Source organism: Ascaphus truei, chromosome 3 (genome assembly GCF_040206685.1).
Source record: "Ascaphus truei isolate aAscTru1 chromosome 3, aAscTru1.hap1, whole genome shotgun sequence".
Taxonomy (NCBI): Eukaryota; Metazoa; Chordata; class Amphibia; order Anura; family Ascaphidae; genus Ascaphus; species Ascaphus truei.
This window is the reverse complement of record NC_134485.1, coordinates 43,170,523-43,188,412: the sequence shown is the minus strand read 5'-3', so window position 1 is coordinate 43,188,412 and position 17,890 is coordinate 43,170,523. Positions and strand designations below refer to the sequence as shown.

At 38.0% G+C, this 17,890-nt stretch overlaps 1 protein-coding gene across 2 annotated transcripts in view; it reads right to left on the bottom strand.

Annotated features, from left to right (window-relative positions):
• SAMSN1 (SAM domain, SH3 domain and nuclear localization signals 1) overlaps positions 1-17,479 on the bottom strand; it is a 134,518-nt gene extending 117,039 nt beyond the window's left edge. The window contains exons 1-4 of one of the 2 annotated variants that reach the window (XM_075593968.1): positions 17,380-17,479; positions 15,507-15,720; positions 12,742-12,873; positions 795-841 (exon numbers count right to left, since the gene is read on the bottom strand). In XM_075593968.1, the coding sequence (XP_075450083.1) occupies positions 795-841; positions 12,742-12,873; positions 15,507-15,530 (203 nt within the window). In that variant the 5' untranslated portion in view covers positions 15,531-15,720; positions 17,380-17,479. Of the gene's footprint in view, positions 1-85; positions 172-794; positions 842-12,741; positions 12,874-15,506; positions 15,721-17,379 lie in introns of those variants that run through there. The other variant, XM_075593969.1, reaches the window with a different exon arrangement.
• Between the last annotated feature and the right edge of the window lie 411 nt (positions 17,480-17,890).

Sequence of the window (17,890 nt, the reverse complement as noted above, 5' to 3'; positions counted from 1 at the left end):
TTGAATTTTTTTTCAACAAGCCCTCTGGAGTGCTGTTCTTCTCCCGTCAATAGGGAGATTTTGAACCATATACTGCTGTGCGCACCTGGTTTGCGAAGAACGTGCACCTGAGGTGGATCTCAAAGGTCGTGTGAGTGCAGCTTTTTCATCAATCAAAAATAAAATTGACAGGAGTTGCTAAAAAGAGAAAAAATGTATGTTTCATTGCTTTTTTCACTTTATAGCAACTTTTGTCAATTTGAAATAGAGTTTTCATGTATTTTTTACAGGTAAGATATGTGCTATAGATTTTTCAAATTCAGGCCTTGACGTCTAAGGAATTATTATTATCAAGGCAACATGTGCATGTGTGTCTGTGTTAATCTGTGCACATTGTTGTCTTATTTTCATTCCATTTTTAAGAAACTAAATGGACACCAGCTGTGACAGCCAATAAATGAAGATGCCAGTCGTCATAGCAAAGTTGACCTTATTTAATGGCTTATTCAAAGGCCTATGGCAATGGTCTGTGGCCATACATTTCCAGCGAGTGTTGATAATCGTGAGGGAATAGCACTAAGCTACAGATAAGTATCCTGTTAGAAATCTCTTCAGCAGGGTAATGGTAATTTTCCACAAAAAAAAGGTTAAATAAATGTTAAAAATTTGCAATACTTTTTACCCCATATTCAGTAAAATGTACTTCAATATGCTGGTCTTCTCTGTTTAATAGCGTGCAATGTTATTTATAGTAACTTAAAGGTCAGTTTTGAATTGACACATTCTAAATTGGATATAAAATGACTGAAACTTACTTTTTCCTCTTCTTTTGTGCATCTGTACTGTCAACATCGGAAAGCTCCTTAAGAAAGAAAATAAAACATAAGTGGAAAACATAACCATTACCCTTTTGTTACTACTTTTTAGAATAATATGAATTTAGAAAGATCGGAAGCGAGTCCAATTCTTGATATTGGGACAAGAAATTTATCATGGCCATACCACTTGTGGACTCAAAGGTGAAGAAAGAAGATCCAGACTGTAAATCTAACTCCATCTTTTCTAAGAGGAGCCATTGTTTTGTTAATATTGATGCTTAGGAGGATATTCACCAAGCTGGTAAAAAGGGGTATTAGATAGGGATGGGCGAAACTGTCAAAATCCGTTACCTGGAATTCAGCGGATCATTTTTGACACAAACCGTCCCACACACTAAAATTTGCATTCAGATTGCATACTTTAAAATCGGGACCGATTCATTCAAATTCGTCATTACGTACAATCCAGACAGATTCTAAGAATCTGTTTTTGAAAGGTTAAAAATGGGCACCTTAGGAATGGGGAATGGTGTCAGACCCAACAGGATCAGAAGTTGAATCCACACAATCTCTGTTATTCAGAACAACAGCTCTCGCAGTGTTAGCAAACCAGTTGATGGCTAGCACTGCACACTGTCTGCTACCAGCATCTCTCACTCTCACTCTCTCTCTCAAAAACAGATTTTTTTATCCGTGTTTGGATTGTAAAACAATAGTTCTTAAATGAATTTCTCTCTGTCTCTGAAAGAAATGATTGTTTGTTTGTTTTTTAGAGTAATTCACGGATCAAAGAAACCGCCTGATCTGAAGCGGGTTCAAATCCGCAAAATAAATTTGCCAATCTCTAGTATCGGAGCTCCATCCAGTTTAAACTGCCAAACAACTGACATGGTGCAATTGTATTGCTATGCAATGCAATACAATGACAGTTAATGGCAGATTAAGTCCAGTACCCCTTATCGGAGCAAAGGAAATCTCAATGTTAGTGTCTACTTTCTAAATTCTACAGGCTGCAAAAGTGGGGCAGAAATAGTACAATAAACGTAATTAAATTAAACAAAATTAATCCCATTGAAAACCATGGGATTTCTCCTTTGACAAATCTGGTAAAATTATTTTGTATTGTTTTGCCGCACTTTTTCATCAAGGAGATTTTAGTAAATAACCCCCTTTGTGTTTATATGGTGAGTAAGTAACTATTCATTCTTATTTCTAAGAAACAGTTGACTATCAAAAATTATAAAATTTTAATCAAAGTAATTAGGTCACAGATCTGTGTAAAGCTGAGCATAATAAAAATGTAATAATCTATAGAGCAACTTTCATATTAGGAGGATCTTGTTTGGGGGAAAAAGAATAAACAAGCAATTTACCGTATATTCCGGCGTATAAGACGACTTTTTAAACCAGGAAAATCTTCTCAAAAGTCGGGGGTCGTCTTATACGCCGGGTATAGTCTTATACGCCGACTGGGGGGCGCAGCCTGTGCGGCGAAACCTGGGGGCAGAGCAGAGCAGTGGCAGGCAGAAGCTCCGTGCTGCTGCTGTTTCCCTGTGCTTGCAGAGGGGGCGGGGCATCCCTCTACACACAGACACAAGCCCTCCTCTTCCTGTCTTTACTCCTCTAGTGTTCCGCAGCGTGGGGAGCCGAGCATGCAGTACAGTAGTCGTGTGTGTGTGTGTGTGTGTGTGTGTGTGTGTGTGTGTGTGTGTGTGTGTGTGTGTGTGTGTGTGTGTGTGTGTATAGTGATGTGTCTGTATATAGTGATGTGTGTGTGTGTGTATATATATAGTGATGTGTGTGTATATAGTGATGTGTGTGTGTGTGTATATATATAGTGATGTGTGTGTATATAGTGATGTGTGTGTATATAGTGATGTGTGTGTGTGTGTATATATATAGTGATGTGTGTATATAGTGGTGTGTGTGTATATATATATATATAGTGATGTGTTTGTATAGTGGTGTGTGTGTGTGTATATATATAGTGATGTGTGTGTATATAGTGGTGTGTGTGTATATATATATATAGTAATGTGTGTGTGTGGGTGTGTGTGTGTATATATATATAGTGATGTGTGTGTGTATATAGTGGTGTGTGTATATATATATATAGTGATGTGTGTGTGTGTGTATATAGTGGTGTGTGTGTGTGTATATATATAGTGATGTGTGTGTGTATATAGTGGTGTGTGTGTGTGTGTGTGTATATATATATATATAGTGATGTGTGTATATAGTGGTGTGTGTGTGTATATAGTGATGTGTGTGTGTGTATATATATATATGTATAGTGGTGTGTGTGTGTGTGTGTGTGTGTGTGTGTGTGTGTGTGTGTGTGTGTGTGTATATATGTATAGTGGTGTGTGTGTGTGTGTGTGTGTGTGTGTGTGTGTGTGTGTGTGTGTGTATAGTGATGTGTGTGTATATATATATATATGTATAGTGGTGTGTGTGTATAGTGATGTGTGTGTGTGTGTATAATGATGTGTGTATGTATAGTGATGTGTGTGTGTATATAGTGATGTGTGTGTGTGTATATATATATGTATAGTGATGTGTGTGTGTGTGTGTGTGTGTGTGTGTGTGTGTGTGTGTGTGTGTGTGTGTGTGTGTGTGTGTGTGTGTGTGTGTGTGTGTGTGTGTGTATCCCAAACTCTATATTTTAACTGGAAAAGTTGGGGGTCGTCTTATACGCCCAGTCGTCTTATACGCCGGAATATACGGTACAAATTAAATGGGGATAAATTGGGGGAATCCTTGATGGAGAAGGATTTAGGAGTGCTTGTAGACAGCAGGCTTAGCAATAGTGCCCAAAGTCATGCAGTAGCTGCAAAGGCAAACACGATCTTATCTTGCATTAAACTTGCAATGGATGGAAGGGAAGTAAACATAATTATGACCCTTTATAAAGCATTAGTAAGACCACACCTTGAGTATAGAGTACTTTAGGCACCAATCCTTAAAAAAGACATTATGGAACTAGAGAGAGGGCAGAGATGAACCACCAAATTAATAAAGGGGATGGATAATCTGATTTATGAGGAGAGTCTAGCTAAATTTGATTTATTTACATTAAAAAAGAGGTGTCTAACAGGGGATATGGTGACTATATACAAATAAATTTTTTTGGACAGTACAGGGAGCTTTCATAAGAACTATTCATCCCAAGGGCAGTACAAAGGGCACGGGTCATCCCTTAAGGTTGGAGGAAAGCAGATTTCACCAGCAACAAAAGAAAGAGTTTGTTACAGTAAGGGCAATTAAAATGTGGAATTTATTACCCATGGATTCTGTGATGGCAGATACAATAGATACAGTATGTTCAAAAAAGGTTGGACATCTTTTTAGAAAGGAAAGTTATACAGGGATATACTAAATATGTAAACATGGGAAGGATGTTGATCCAGGGAGTAATCTGATTGCCAATTCTTGCAGTCAGTCAGGAATTTATTTTTCCCCTTATGAGATATCATTGGTGATATTTTACTGGAGTTTTCCGTTTGCCTTCCTCTGGATCAACAAACTGTAAGTATGTATATAGCATAAAGTATCTGTCATCTAAATATAGCATAGGTTCAACTTCATGGACACGTCTTTTTTCAACCTCATCTACTATGTAACTATGTATGTAACTATCTAACATAGCATTCTGTAGTTATACAGTATATCTTATGAATGCATGTACAGTACAGTAGTCATCTTTGAAATGAAAATTCTCAGCTTGGGAGAATATAGTATTTCTGCACTTTAAATAAAATAGTGAGAGACACTTATATCATTACCACCAAATTTGAGTTACGTTGAATTGATGCACATGGGAATCAAATGAATGATTGAAATTCATACAGGATGTCCAATATAGGTTGTCAGTTTATAACCTCAAGGTTTTAATTGCATTGCTGTAATGATTTAACAGCCTGACCTGCAATATGACATTATAACGCTATGCGTCCATTATGCTTAATTTGGATTTCTTTATTACCATATTTATCAAATTATTCTTGCCAATTTCATGTGCACAACTATGGGAGCAAAAATATTCAATTTGTACTATGCATAATGGTGCATAGGTTTCAGGGGATTTTTCATTCTTTAACCATAGCATTCCTTGCAGAAGGACTTTTGCTTTGGTGACATGGGTCACAAGAAATGTAGTGGTGCTTTCCAAGTTCAATAGGAAATCAAAATATCCCTTTGGTGGCATCATTGTCAATCATTGAGCGAATATCACTGTGAAGTATGATGATTTACTGCTATGTCCAGTATCAACCTTTTGAACCAGTACTTTGCCAGTGACTATTTGATAAACTCCAAGTGATAAGAATGCAGCAGGTTTCCTCCAAAAGACCCTGGCTCCAATCAGATAATAAAAAGTACAAAACTGTGTAATCTGCTCCATTATTTGAATACTTTCAAAATTATGATTACATTACCTGCTAGAGCCTTAATCACTATGTCATAGTTCTTTACATAGCTTCTCTAAAACAAAAACGAAAAGAAAAAAAAGTCAAGCACTGCTTGTATAAAGAAAACTGTACAGCAAGGCCCCGCTTCTCGGCGCCCCGCTTTTCGGCGATCCGTTTATACGGCGGTACCGAGAAGGGGGCCGCCATGTCTGTGCATGCGCATAACAGGGAAGTCCGAGGTCACTCATGCGCAGAACGTACGGTTGCACGCGCAGAATGGAGGTTGCTCATGCGCAGAAAGGGGGAATTGCCGGTTTGCGCATGCACACACACCAAAAATTGTCAGTTCCGCTTTCCGGTGATTTTTGCTTTGCCGCGGGCCCTTAGGCCCTCCTGTATTACAGATGTAGCCAAGTGCCCCTGGCTATAGCCTTCTACTGGACTCAACACTATAAGTCCTGATATGAACAGACAGTGTTGGGGTTAAACACCTGCATAGGGCCTAGCTTGCAGTTGCAGCCTGGATGGGTACTATGTTGCCTAATCCAGGGGCAGGCCTAAAGCAGCTGTTGGAGTGTCATACCTGGGGAGGGTCAAATGTATATGGTGTGATGCCTGTCAGTACCTGAACCTGTAAGTACAATATTATTCATTTAAATAGAAATACCCTGTTGAACATACAATGTTGCTCTAAGAGTGTCATCTCTGTTTCATTGAGGAACACCACGCTGAGACCATTTGCCATCTATTTAAGTTGAAGATTCTAAATCACATCTATAAACCAACTGCTGTTACTTGACTGGGAAAGTGTGAGTCCCCATCTCTGTCAATACCTGGATGTCATTTATTTTTGGAAAATACTACACTATATATATTTTTTTCCACACATGATGATATCTGCACTCCCCAAAAGCTACATCTGAAAATACACTTAAAGGAGAACCTGGACCTTCTCTTCATAGGGTTGAGCTGCGACCTTTCACTTTATACAATTTATATTTGCCCTGTTATGGGGTGGGGTTACAAGCTCGTCCCCCTGGGTATAAAAGCTGACACTACACTACAAATTGAGAGTTGATGATTATGGGACAGTGTGATACCCTTTTTTCCTACAAGAGGATTAAGGAGATTGGGAGGGGCTCTTGGGGCCTCAAGCCCCTGGGGTCTGCTCAAGGGCTGGAGAACTATCATGCTGTTATGCAATAATGTGAAAAAGAATTTAAAGTGGCAGCAAAATAACTACTAGTGATAGTGACAATAATATAAAAGCAAGTGAATACTGCATGTAACCCTTAGAGTTAAACTAAATAGTTAAAATCACTTAGCACCACAATGTGATAATAAAATAATTATACATAACCGTGACGAGTGGTTAATTATAACGTCTGCAGCCGTAAATTAAGGGGTGGCTCGGCACCCCCCTCACACAAGAGTCTCTCTGGTTAGAAATGGCGTCGCTCCATCGTAGTGCGCCGTATGATGACATCACAGTCACAAAAATCAAGGCACAGGAATGAAATAACTCGCAATGATGTCAAAAAATATTATTGAAAAAAGATTAGGTGCAGAACAGCGCTAATAATACAAATTAAATATTAATAAATAACACAGGCAGCCAGGTGAATGACTGGTGGTACAACCAGTCAGAATAACATAACAAAAGAAGGGTAACCGGCGCCAAATGAGTTAAATTCAAACCAATTGGGGTGTAAAAGTCCAAAGGAAGTCCTTGGGACGATGGGATGTGATGATTCTCGCCTCGAACGAAATATATGTGGAAGAAAGAAAAGACAAACAGATAATGGTGCAGTAAAATAACACTGGGGGGGTGAGTGAACACTATCAACACAGGACACACAAGACAAACAAACACTAAACACTAGCACGGCCTATATAATAAAAGAAAAGCAATTTATTTGGGGTGTGGAGGGTGCATAACCGCATCCGGAGGGGTAAAATTACAACCCTACTCACAAGATGCTGGCAGGGTAAAGGCAGCGAGCTGGATGCATACAGCTGGGCTCACAAAGATGGCGACCGGAGCACTCTGATCAACGTCCACACGTGACCGGAATGGAAGGCAGGTCGCTCGAATGACGGGGTCTCTAGGCGGACGTGACGTCACCTCCGCTGTGGTCCCACCTTAGGCACGCTCTCTCCAGTCCTCCTCAGCAACCGTGATCCCGCAAAACGGTTTAGGCACTTGGAAACTGCAGATTTCTCCTCTTGGGACTGCAGATTTCCACCACAGTGAAAACACTTCTAAAACACGAAACTTCCCGACCGGTTTCGTACGCTTGCGCGTACTTCTTCAAGGGACATCCCTTGAAGAAGTACGCGCAAGCGTACGAAACCGGTCGGGAAGTTTCGTGTTTTAGAAGTGTTTTCACTGTGGTGGAAATCTGCAGTCCCAAGAGGAGAAATCTGCAGTTTCCAAGTGCCTAAACCGTTTTGCGGGATCACGGTTGCTGAGGAGGACTGGAGAGAGCGTGCCTAAGGTGGGACCACAGCGGAGGTGACGTCACGTCCGCCTAGAGACCCCGTCATTCGAGCGACCTGCCTTCCATTCTGGTCACGTGTGGACGTTGATCAGAGTGCTCCGGTCGCCATCTTTGTGAGCCCAGCTGTATGCATCCAGCTCGCTGCCTTTACCCTGCCAGCATCTTGTGAGTAGGGTTGTAATTTTACCCCTCCGGATGCGGTTATGCACCCTCCACACCCCAAATAAATTGCTTTTCTTTTATTATATAGGCCGTGCTAGTGTTTAGTGTTTGTTTGTCTTGTGTGTCCTGTGTTGATAGTGTTCACTCACCCCCCCAGTGTTATTTTACTGCACCATTATCTGTTTGTCTTTTCTTTCTTCCACATATATTTCGTTCGAGGCGAGAATCATCACATCCCATCGTCCCAAGGACTTCCTTTGGACTTTTACACCCCAATTGGTTTGAATTTAACTCATTTGGCGCCGGTTACCCTTCAAAAAATATTATTAACACCTGTGTCTAGTAGGTTTTTGCTGCAATATTTTTTGGCATCATTGCGAGTTATTTCATTCCTGTGCCTTGATTTTTGTGACTGTGACGTCATCATAAGGCGCACTACGACGGAGTGAATGCATTTCTAACCATCTTGGTAGGGTAATGCCTTGCCCTTTTTCCTTCCATGACTATTAAACACTTTTATGGATAACGCACTTTCCTCCTAATTCTCTCTTTTTTTTGGATGATTCCGGTTGTGCTCTGCCATTTCTCTCTCCTATTTCATTCTATCTGCTCGGACGGAGGCACACCTTGAAGGTCTGACGGGATTAACATGGACGCTGCAGCAGATTCATGAGTTTTTCCTGTTTGCTACATGGTTATATCAATTTACCAAGGGATTAGAGTATTATCTATTGGGGTGATTATTAGCCTTTGGGTTCCTGGACAACTTGAGTGCCACTTATGCTGGTTTACCAACTAGAATACCACACCCAGTACCTTCTCTACAATCAACATCACATCCCAGACCTTACACAGGAATTAGTCTCATTATCTCATTATTACTACAACTGTATACGGTTCTTAGCACCACGCATTATACTCCCGTTGAATGTATGCCAATCTAAATTTGCACTAGCAAAAAGAATTGCATATTGGTTCCACACAGCAGCAGTGTAGATATTGAGTTCACAATTTATGACAAAGCTTCACGATTGTCAATGACACACAGGTGTAACATTAATGAATGACTGTCAGTATCAATGACATTATTTGACCATTATATATGTTATTATATTTTACCACCTATATATTACATTAGTTCTAGTGAACATGATTTAAAATGTATCGTGTTTGGTTTATCTTCCTGATGCAGAACATCTGTTAACATGTTTTTAAGAGGCAAGAGGTCTCTAAAGTAATTTGGGATTAACATTTTAGATTTTCTGATTTAGAGCACAGAAGACCCCATCTGTTCTAGTGGCTTGGCAGAGAGCAACATGTTTATATGGGTAAGATTAAGTAAAAATGATTATATAAAATAACTTTCACTTAATGCTAATTAGGTGTGGTTTGTGATCAGAATTACTGTAAGAAGTTATTTCATTAAATAAACTACGTAGAGCAAAGGGTACATTTTACTGTAGTTGTTGTGAGTGTACTTAGGTAACTGATTGGTAACAGTGGTAACGAATTGGAAACAATTCATTTAATTGATAACTTTGGCTTTATTACCCTGGTGTAGGACAAAGGGTAAAAGACCCACACTAAGGAGAAGGGAGTATGAAAAGGAGGAGGAGGTGTGAATGATAAATTCTGATTTTGCAAGTAGCAAAGAAGACTGAGAAATGTCTGATATTTAAAGGCATAGCTAATCAGATAATCAACCTCCTGCAGAGAGGTAGACTGAAAGCCTGGGCTGGAGTTGCTACACGACAAATACAGACATAGTCTTCCAATTGTCATGTGTCTACACAGGTAACGAATTGGTAACAATTTATTTTTAAGTTAGAACTTCAGCTTTTCTACCCTAATGTAGAACATAGAAGGTATACAGCGTAGGGTATGAGGTCAAAAAAGATTGTTACAACCCCAAACTCACATAAAGCCCAAACAAATATAAAAGAAAAGGATGAGAAACGTTAAATATGGAGATAACCAGGATCAATTAAAAAAAAGTATTTAAGTTAAAAAAGCATTCAAATAAAAAATATATATATTTAAGCCCCTAGGTGCCAATTTGCATAATTTAGATCCAGTAGGATTCCTGTTGCAAAAGGTGCTGTAATCTATTACATGCCCTCCAACAAGATAGAACTAGATCTATGATAGATTATCCCTTTGGGATTAGAGTTCTGGAACATTTTGAAATAATGATACACTATGTGAAGCCCATTATAATATTGCGGATATGTTCTAAAATTCTAACACGTAAAGGGCAAATAGTATGGTCATATTTTTAGTGTTAGCTTTCGAAGTTTCTGATCTACCGTATCTAGAACACTGGCCTTCATTAGTGCAGATTTGACTTCTTTATTTGTGTACTTTCTCTCCAAGAATTTCTTCTCCATGGTTGAAGATTGTTCCAAAAAAGTTGTAAAGTTGGTTCAATAAATCCTGATCCTTCTGAATTGACCATATGGAATATAGACATCCAATTCTTATGGTGGCAACTAGTTTTAAACACATAGGTGTTTCTATTGACTTCCTTAAGGAAAGTCTTAGGGGTCTATGCCACTTATCGAGCACTTATCGGCCAAAATGCCTATTGCGATTCTGTAAGCCTCGATAAGTGGGCGATAAAGGAATGAATCGACTCATTTGCAGCTGTCAAAAAAAGATCGCCGGGTGAGCGGCAATAAACCACATATTGGCAGGTTCTGAAACTTGTGCAATTCTAGTAGTGGCTTCTAGAATGGTGAGTTTCTCCCAAAATCCTCACACCACAAAAAGTTAGAACAAGGATGAAAAATGAAGACTACAACAGTGACTGGCCAATGACAGAAAGTGACACATTAAGTATATATAAGAGAACGGTCTATACCCAAGTTTAAACCAATATACTTGTGTCCAGACATTCATTTAGTCCAAGGGGTGAAAGTGTGCCAAAGAAATAAATCCAATAGGATTACCTGAAACATAGTGGCGTGAATATGTCAACCCCCAATTTAGAGGAGGACAGACTCAATATCCATAATTCTGAGTCCTATAGGGTCCTTAGAATGGACCAAAGAAAAATGTCTAGGGACACAGTGTGTGAGGACACCCTTGAGAAAGGCACAGTGGTGCTCAAAGAACCTCACACACAGTAGCCATTTGGCACAACCTATATATTGCAGGTTACATGTTCATGATAATAAATATACAACATGTGTCATCAAGAATAATCATAAATCGTACTTTTGATGGAATGCACTGTACTATTTGAGGAAGAGGCAAATGTATCCGTAGCCACAATGTGTTTACACATAATGCAGCGTGACCTACCACATCTCTTATTACCTACAATACTCATACAGCTATTCCTAGCCATGTTGGGCTCCTCAATCTACTGGGTGCCAATTGATTTTTAATACTCATGGACTTACGAAACACTATGGGGGCTGTTTGTGTTAGCTGCCCTCTTAGATGTGGATCGCGCAGCAGAACTTTCCAATGTTGATTCAAAATGGACTTGATTTTGTTTGAGTAACTACTAAAATTAGTAATAAATGTAGCTTTGCTTGCATTTGGTTTATTTGCCTTGCCAGAATCCCTAGACAGGAACTTGTTGTTACAATGTAAATATTTAGATTTGGATTTAGTAACAAATCTCTCCTCTCAATAGCCCTTACTTTCGTATAGGCTTCCTGTACAAGTTGGGAATTCGATAGTCTTCTAGGCTGGTAGCAGAGCACAGGAGTGATGGGGTGGCCATCGACTAGGTTTCCTCCCACCCCAGGCCTGAATAACTTGGATAGATGAGAGGAGATTACGCTGTGTTCAGGTTTTGCCTGCGGTTATCAGATAAGAGAGGCTCTGCTGCCTTCCACACGTGATGTTAGGTACCGATATCTTTAATTTAGCTCTGCAAGGGGATGTAGAGGCTTTTAGCTATGTCGGTGCCTAGCACAATTTAATGTTTTAAATGTCCTTGGTGGTGGCTGAGGAGCCAAAGGGGGTTTGGTAGGAAGGGGATTTGCTGAGAGTACACACTCGGTTGGGAGCTTTGTAACTCTCCTATCAGGTATGATAGCAACGAGTGTTACGATCTATGGCTCTGCACTATGAATGGGCAGCCTGGCAGGGGGTTGAAAAAATATATAAAGTTAATATTCAATAAAAGCTGTGGCCTTGTTCATGCAAAAATCTGTTGTCCATGTCTTTATTGTTTTTTTGTTGAGAGTGCGGGTGATAGCTCACCATGTAACAAAGAACTTCGATAATATATTGTTCAGTATCGCACAGACTATATATGTTTGTTTTTTCAAAGGGAGGCACGAAGGCAGAATAAATATCGATTAAATTCCTATAACATTTCTTTTACACTTACTAGAAAAACACAGACACACACATATATTAGTAATTGGGTTATATTTGTCAAAGGATAAAAATAATATTGTGGAGCTCAAATGTGAATGGTCGAAAAAGTGTTTTACGGTGCCGGAAGATGTCTTATGGAGTAGCACCGATTAGTATATAGGGCCCAGCAGCTTTAATTGTAAAAAAAAATTCACATATTTTTGGATTATCTACAATTCAACCAATTCAACCATACAATTCAACCATTAGTAATATGACTTGTGCAAACTTCACATCCATAGAGAATTTACACTTCTTGTATGTCAAGATCAGAGAAACCATGGAAAGTAGACACTGGGCATATCATTCAACACAACTGTGTGTTTATTTATACTGTCTGTGCCTTTTCTATATATAGGATTTTTTTTTTTTTTTAAATGTTACTTGTATAGCAGTATAAAAAAATGATCATTACAATGTTACACTTTTACAGTTATGGTAATGTTAACTCAGAGTTACATGCTAGCATGTTACTATTACCCAGTGATGACTTACCAAGGAAAGGGATCTTTCAGGTTGCACAATCTTCGTAATAGAATTGAGCGGACTGCTGGCCCTGATAATACTGTTCTCTTTGGAATCTTGGTTGTTCTGTACTGGTTCATACAAGTTGTCCATAGAGCCCTCCTAAAAATAATAATAATAGTGCTTGAAATTAGTTTGAGTAAAACACTTGTTTACAACCCGTAAAGTAATTGTACAAATAAAGGTAATTTAAAGTTCAGAAATCAGACACATTTAATTTGCACACATAAATGACAATTTACTGACTGCTTTATGCAAAATCCCCCAATTAAAACAAACACAGTTCACAAAAATGATACCATTTGCTTGTTTATGGCACTCTGAGTTGATAGTTAAATATAAATTTGTATGTGGTAGTTTAAAGCAGCATCACACCTCCGCATAATTGAACTGGGGCGGTCCCTGGTGCAAGTCAACTCCCAGTTCAGGAGACATTTAGTACTGAAATGCCAGGGATCTGGGTATCAACAAAAGGCTGCCAGAAGCACCATTGCTGGCAAGCCAATAAATGAATGGTTTTATTTATGTGCAAGTCTGTAGGTTTAGTGAAGATGGTGGTAAGCAAGAAAAAAAACAGTGTATACTTACTCTACCCAACTACACGCTATGGACCCTAATTTACCTCAATGTCAATATGGGTAAGAGTCATAAATAATACTGTTCAGTTTTGATCTACTTAACATCACTGTACAGACCTCAAAGCCTTAGTATGTTATCGGCCACTTTTAATTAATCATTCAAATAATAATGGTTACTGGTAGAAAGAGGTTTTTTTTTACATTTTACTTACAAAGATGGCCCAGATTTAACAATGAACAAATATTGAAACAAATAAGAATCACATGTCTGAAGAAAAGCATTTAAAAAAACAATGGCAACTACTTCCAGTATTAAGATTTTGGAAAGTGAATAGGCGATCATTAAAGAATTATAGCCTACAGCAGTGTCAAACAAAAATGAATATTATATTAGGTTATGGATACCGCCATAATATTGGAAACCACAATAATATTGGAAGCAGGTTTTTGCTGCTGGTCAAAGGGAAAGAATGGGTTGGTCCTCTGCACTTCTTAACCTTTCCTATGATCACTCTTCAAGTTGCAAAGTGAAGTAAATACAGTAATAGCCATGAGCGAAAAGTGAAAACCGGGAACGTTCTCAAAAATATAATATTCCCCCAAACATTAAATGTCTATGTGCAGGTCACGTGACCCTAAATCCAGGTGACGTGACCCTAGTTGTACACTGTTATTTTTGCTAAATTGTGTCAAAAAAGTTTTGAAATTATAGCATAAATTGGCAAAATTTGGAGCAAGTTGAATTTTTGCAAAAATGTCCCCCACATGTGACAAGTAAAAAAAAAAAAAAACACAAAAAAGATGTGAAGCCCGTTTGAAGACATTTTCATACCTCTAACAGTAATATAGGGGCAAATTAGCTTGATACAGTACATTGATACTGACTTATCTGTGCCCAAAATACATTACTGAACATTAATTTTAGGGCAATTATGGGGCTCCATACAAAGCTCCCAACTTTTTGGGCAAAATGTAAGGCAGCAGGGTATCAGTATTAGTGTGGGCACAGCTCTCGGTCTTCCAGGTCTACAAAGAGCTGAGTTACCACATGAAAACTGGTACCCAGACATATAACTTGTTATTTATTCATTAGTTATCTTGTAAAAAAAAAAACTAATCATTATTATCTAGTTTATTTTAAAGATAAAAGTGATTATTTTTCAATCTTTGATAATAAATATAATGGCAATATTTAATTGCAAAAATAGATTTGCAACAATATAGAAAAATTACTTGCATTTTGAACTCACCTATTACAGTAAATCATTAGGAAATAAATGAGAAACTACCCTCATTTGTCTATTGATACAAACACATCCCTACAGTACATACACACTAAAGTGATAAGTGTTATATAAACTGTAAACAAAGGTCTATAACATTTAATTAAAGTACGTTATGACAGTACAGTTGCCTCCAGAATGGGTCAATAAGTAATTTAAAAAAAAAAGAATGACATGTTCAGCACATAGATTTGTTTAACACAATCTGGGAGTTGTTGTAACAATGCATTTTATATTATAATGTATGAAGCATTGCATTTCTCAGGTCATATTTCTCAAAACATGATTAAGGCAAAACTAATTAGTTCCCGTTATGTCTAAACAAATCCAATTTAGAAAAATCTATAGCCCCTCCACTACTACAGTACTAAGTTCACATACATGAACTTATTTTTGGTTAGACATTACATTTTAACCCATAAAGTGTTATCATTTGTAATTAAATTCTATACTAGAAATTACCTGTTATTTATTTTGCCACAAGTTGAACCGTTATCCCAATAAAATGCGCTTACACACCTACTATAGTAAAGATCAGCAAAAGAAAATATTCAGCATTCTATTGTATAACTTACTTCCACTCTCCAGGGTATTAAGTTTAATTGATCAAAAACTAACAAATACATGATGACCATGTTTGTTTATACTTAGCTTAGTTTTACCATATTTCTCTCCATCTGTTTTGCTATTATAAATTATTACTACATACTGTATGCCTGCAATAAGGCAATGTTCTTGAGTGTACACAGCATACTTTTTGCATTGGGATTTCAGAATTGTCAGAAATAATTGATGTCTATCTTTTAGTATATCATTTTGCCTTTAAACAAAGTTGACAGGCAGTTTTACAAAATGCATCTCAAAGGCAACTTACCAATGTAAAGCAGAAGAGATTCATTTTGGACGAAACATCAACCTCAGTCCTCAAAAGTACTATTCTGAGGTGTTGCAATGCTGATCTGTCTTGTCCTCCCAGCTGTTTGTATATTTCTTTCTAGAGATTACAGCAAGATAAAATCCCTGCAATAATCCAGAGGATTCAGAGCCCATTATTAAATGAGACAGGCTTTCCCAGTGCAAACGGTTTCCTAAATAAAAGGGACAGTGTTCATAATAAGGAAGCAATGTTTGTAAACAATACTGGTGAACTAAAGTAAATCAGCATTAAATGTTTTCCGTACAGTATATAATTAACAGTACACAAGAAAATCTCTATTGTAATGTTTTACATCAAAATGATTATAATTAAACTGTATATTTGTTATATTCACTCAGCACATTGCATGTTTCTAAATCATGGATTACAGATCAAAACATACAGTTTTTGGTACCAGAGACAATGAAAAACAAACCATTTATATGTATAAGTGTGTTACACTTAGATCACAGATACTCACCCTACATTTGTATTTACAGTATATTGATCCAGAGGAAGGCAAACAAAAAACCCCAGTGAAACATCATGGAATGCTGTCTCATAAGGGGGAATATCAATGTCTACCTGACTCCAATAACGGTAATCAGATTCCTCCTGGATCAACATCCTTCCCATTTTTACTTATTTGGTATACACTGGCGACACACTTTATTCGAGCTCGGCTAGTCCCACGAATTCGGGTATACCCGGGTGTATTGAGGTTTGTGACTGTTTTCTGCCCGAGTGCATTGAGTTATTTTCCAGGCAGGGATTGAAGCATTTTATTCCCGCTGGCTGCAATACTGCACAGTATATATATATATACTGCATTACAATTCATGAATTTATGCCATCTGGTAGACACGTGAAGCATTGCAGCCTATTAAATCCTAATCATTATCATTTAACAGATCAGCCGCCCATCAGCCAGGCATGAACCCAGGCTGGGAAGGCAAATGCAACGGGGCTTGTCTGAGGTGAGGAGCGGCGCATTCCAGGTATCTGCCAGGTACATACTGGGTATTTGCTCGAATAAAGTGTGTCGCAGCAGTATCTCTGTATAACTTTCCTTTCAAAAAAATATGTATAACCCCCTTTGAAGATATCTTTTGTATCTGCCATCACAGTCTCCATGGGTAATGAATTCCACATTTTAACTGCCCTTACTGTAAAGAACCCATTCCTTTGTTGCTGATGAAATCTCCTTTCCTCCAAACTTAAGGGATGACCCTGTGTCGTTTGTACTGCCCTGGAGATTGAGTTCCTTATATTGACCCTGAGTATATTTGTATATAGCTATCATACAGTATCTCCTCTTAGCCACCACTTTTCTAATGTAAAAAAAAATCTAATTTAGCTAACCTCACATCTCCTTAATTAATTTAGTGACGCTTCTTTGCACTTTTACAAGTTCCATAATGTTATTATTTATGAAGTGGTGCCAAAACTGTACTCCACATTCATGGTGTGATAATAGGATTTATACCAGAGAGGAATATTTTTAGTGCTCATTGTTGGATGAACTGTCTCAGTAGATTTAATGTTGCTTTCCAGTTAAAATCATAAAAAATAGTAAACATCATACAAATAAATAATTTGTATTTAAGAATCTCTTCAAAATACTGTAAGTAAATTCATCTTATTTGAGGGCGTTTGTTCAACTTACATTTCAAGGCAAACAATTGTGTATGTCTCTGGTAGTAAATTAATAACAACAACAACAACTAAACTTCTTTACAGTTAGAAAAGAATAGTGATAATGCTAGTGATAAATAATACCATAATTAATTCTGCTCACCATTGTATTAATTGATCTTCTAATAATACTCACCACACTCTTCAAATCCTGAATGTGCATTTGCCATTAGACCCTTTGTGAGTATTTCATTCCTGCCTTGACCCAAGAAGCTGTACACTTCTAATTCTACCACCGCATCTTTGCAACTCAGTTTATAAAGCCAGATGAAAAACTCTAAACAGATAAAAAATTTGCTGACCCTGTATAATAGTGACCTTGCTAAGGACAATGTCAATGACTGCAAGATGTGCTTAATTTCTGCACAGCTGGAGATTCCCTTAGGGCCTTGGCAAAGTGATGTGGCACTGTGTGGTATTAAAATACTTCTAGGAGAGATCTTGCTAATGTCTTTATTTTCTGATAGTTACTAGTTCAAAGAGCTCAGTAACCCCATAATATTGGGTATGAGGGCCTTGCGAGGCCCACCTTCTTTCTCTTACACAACTCCTTACTCTCACCCACCTCTATTACACCTTTCCTCTCACTCCCCTCTCTATCCCTCTCTCCCTTCTCTGTCTCTCTCCCTTCTCTTTCTCTCACGCCC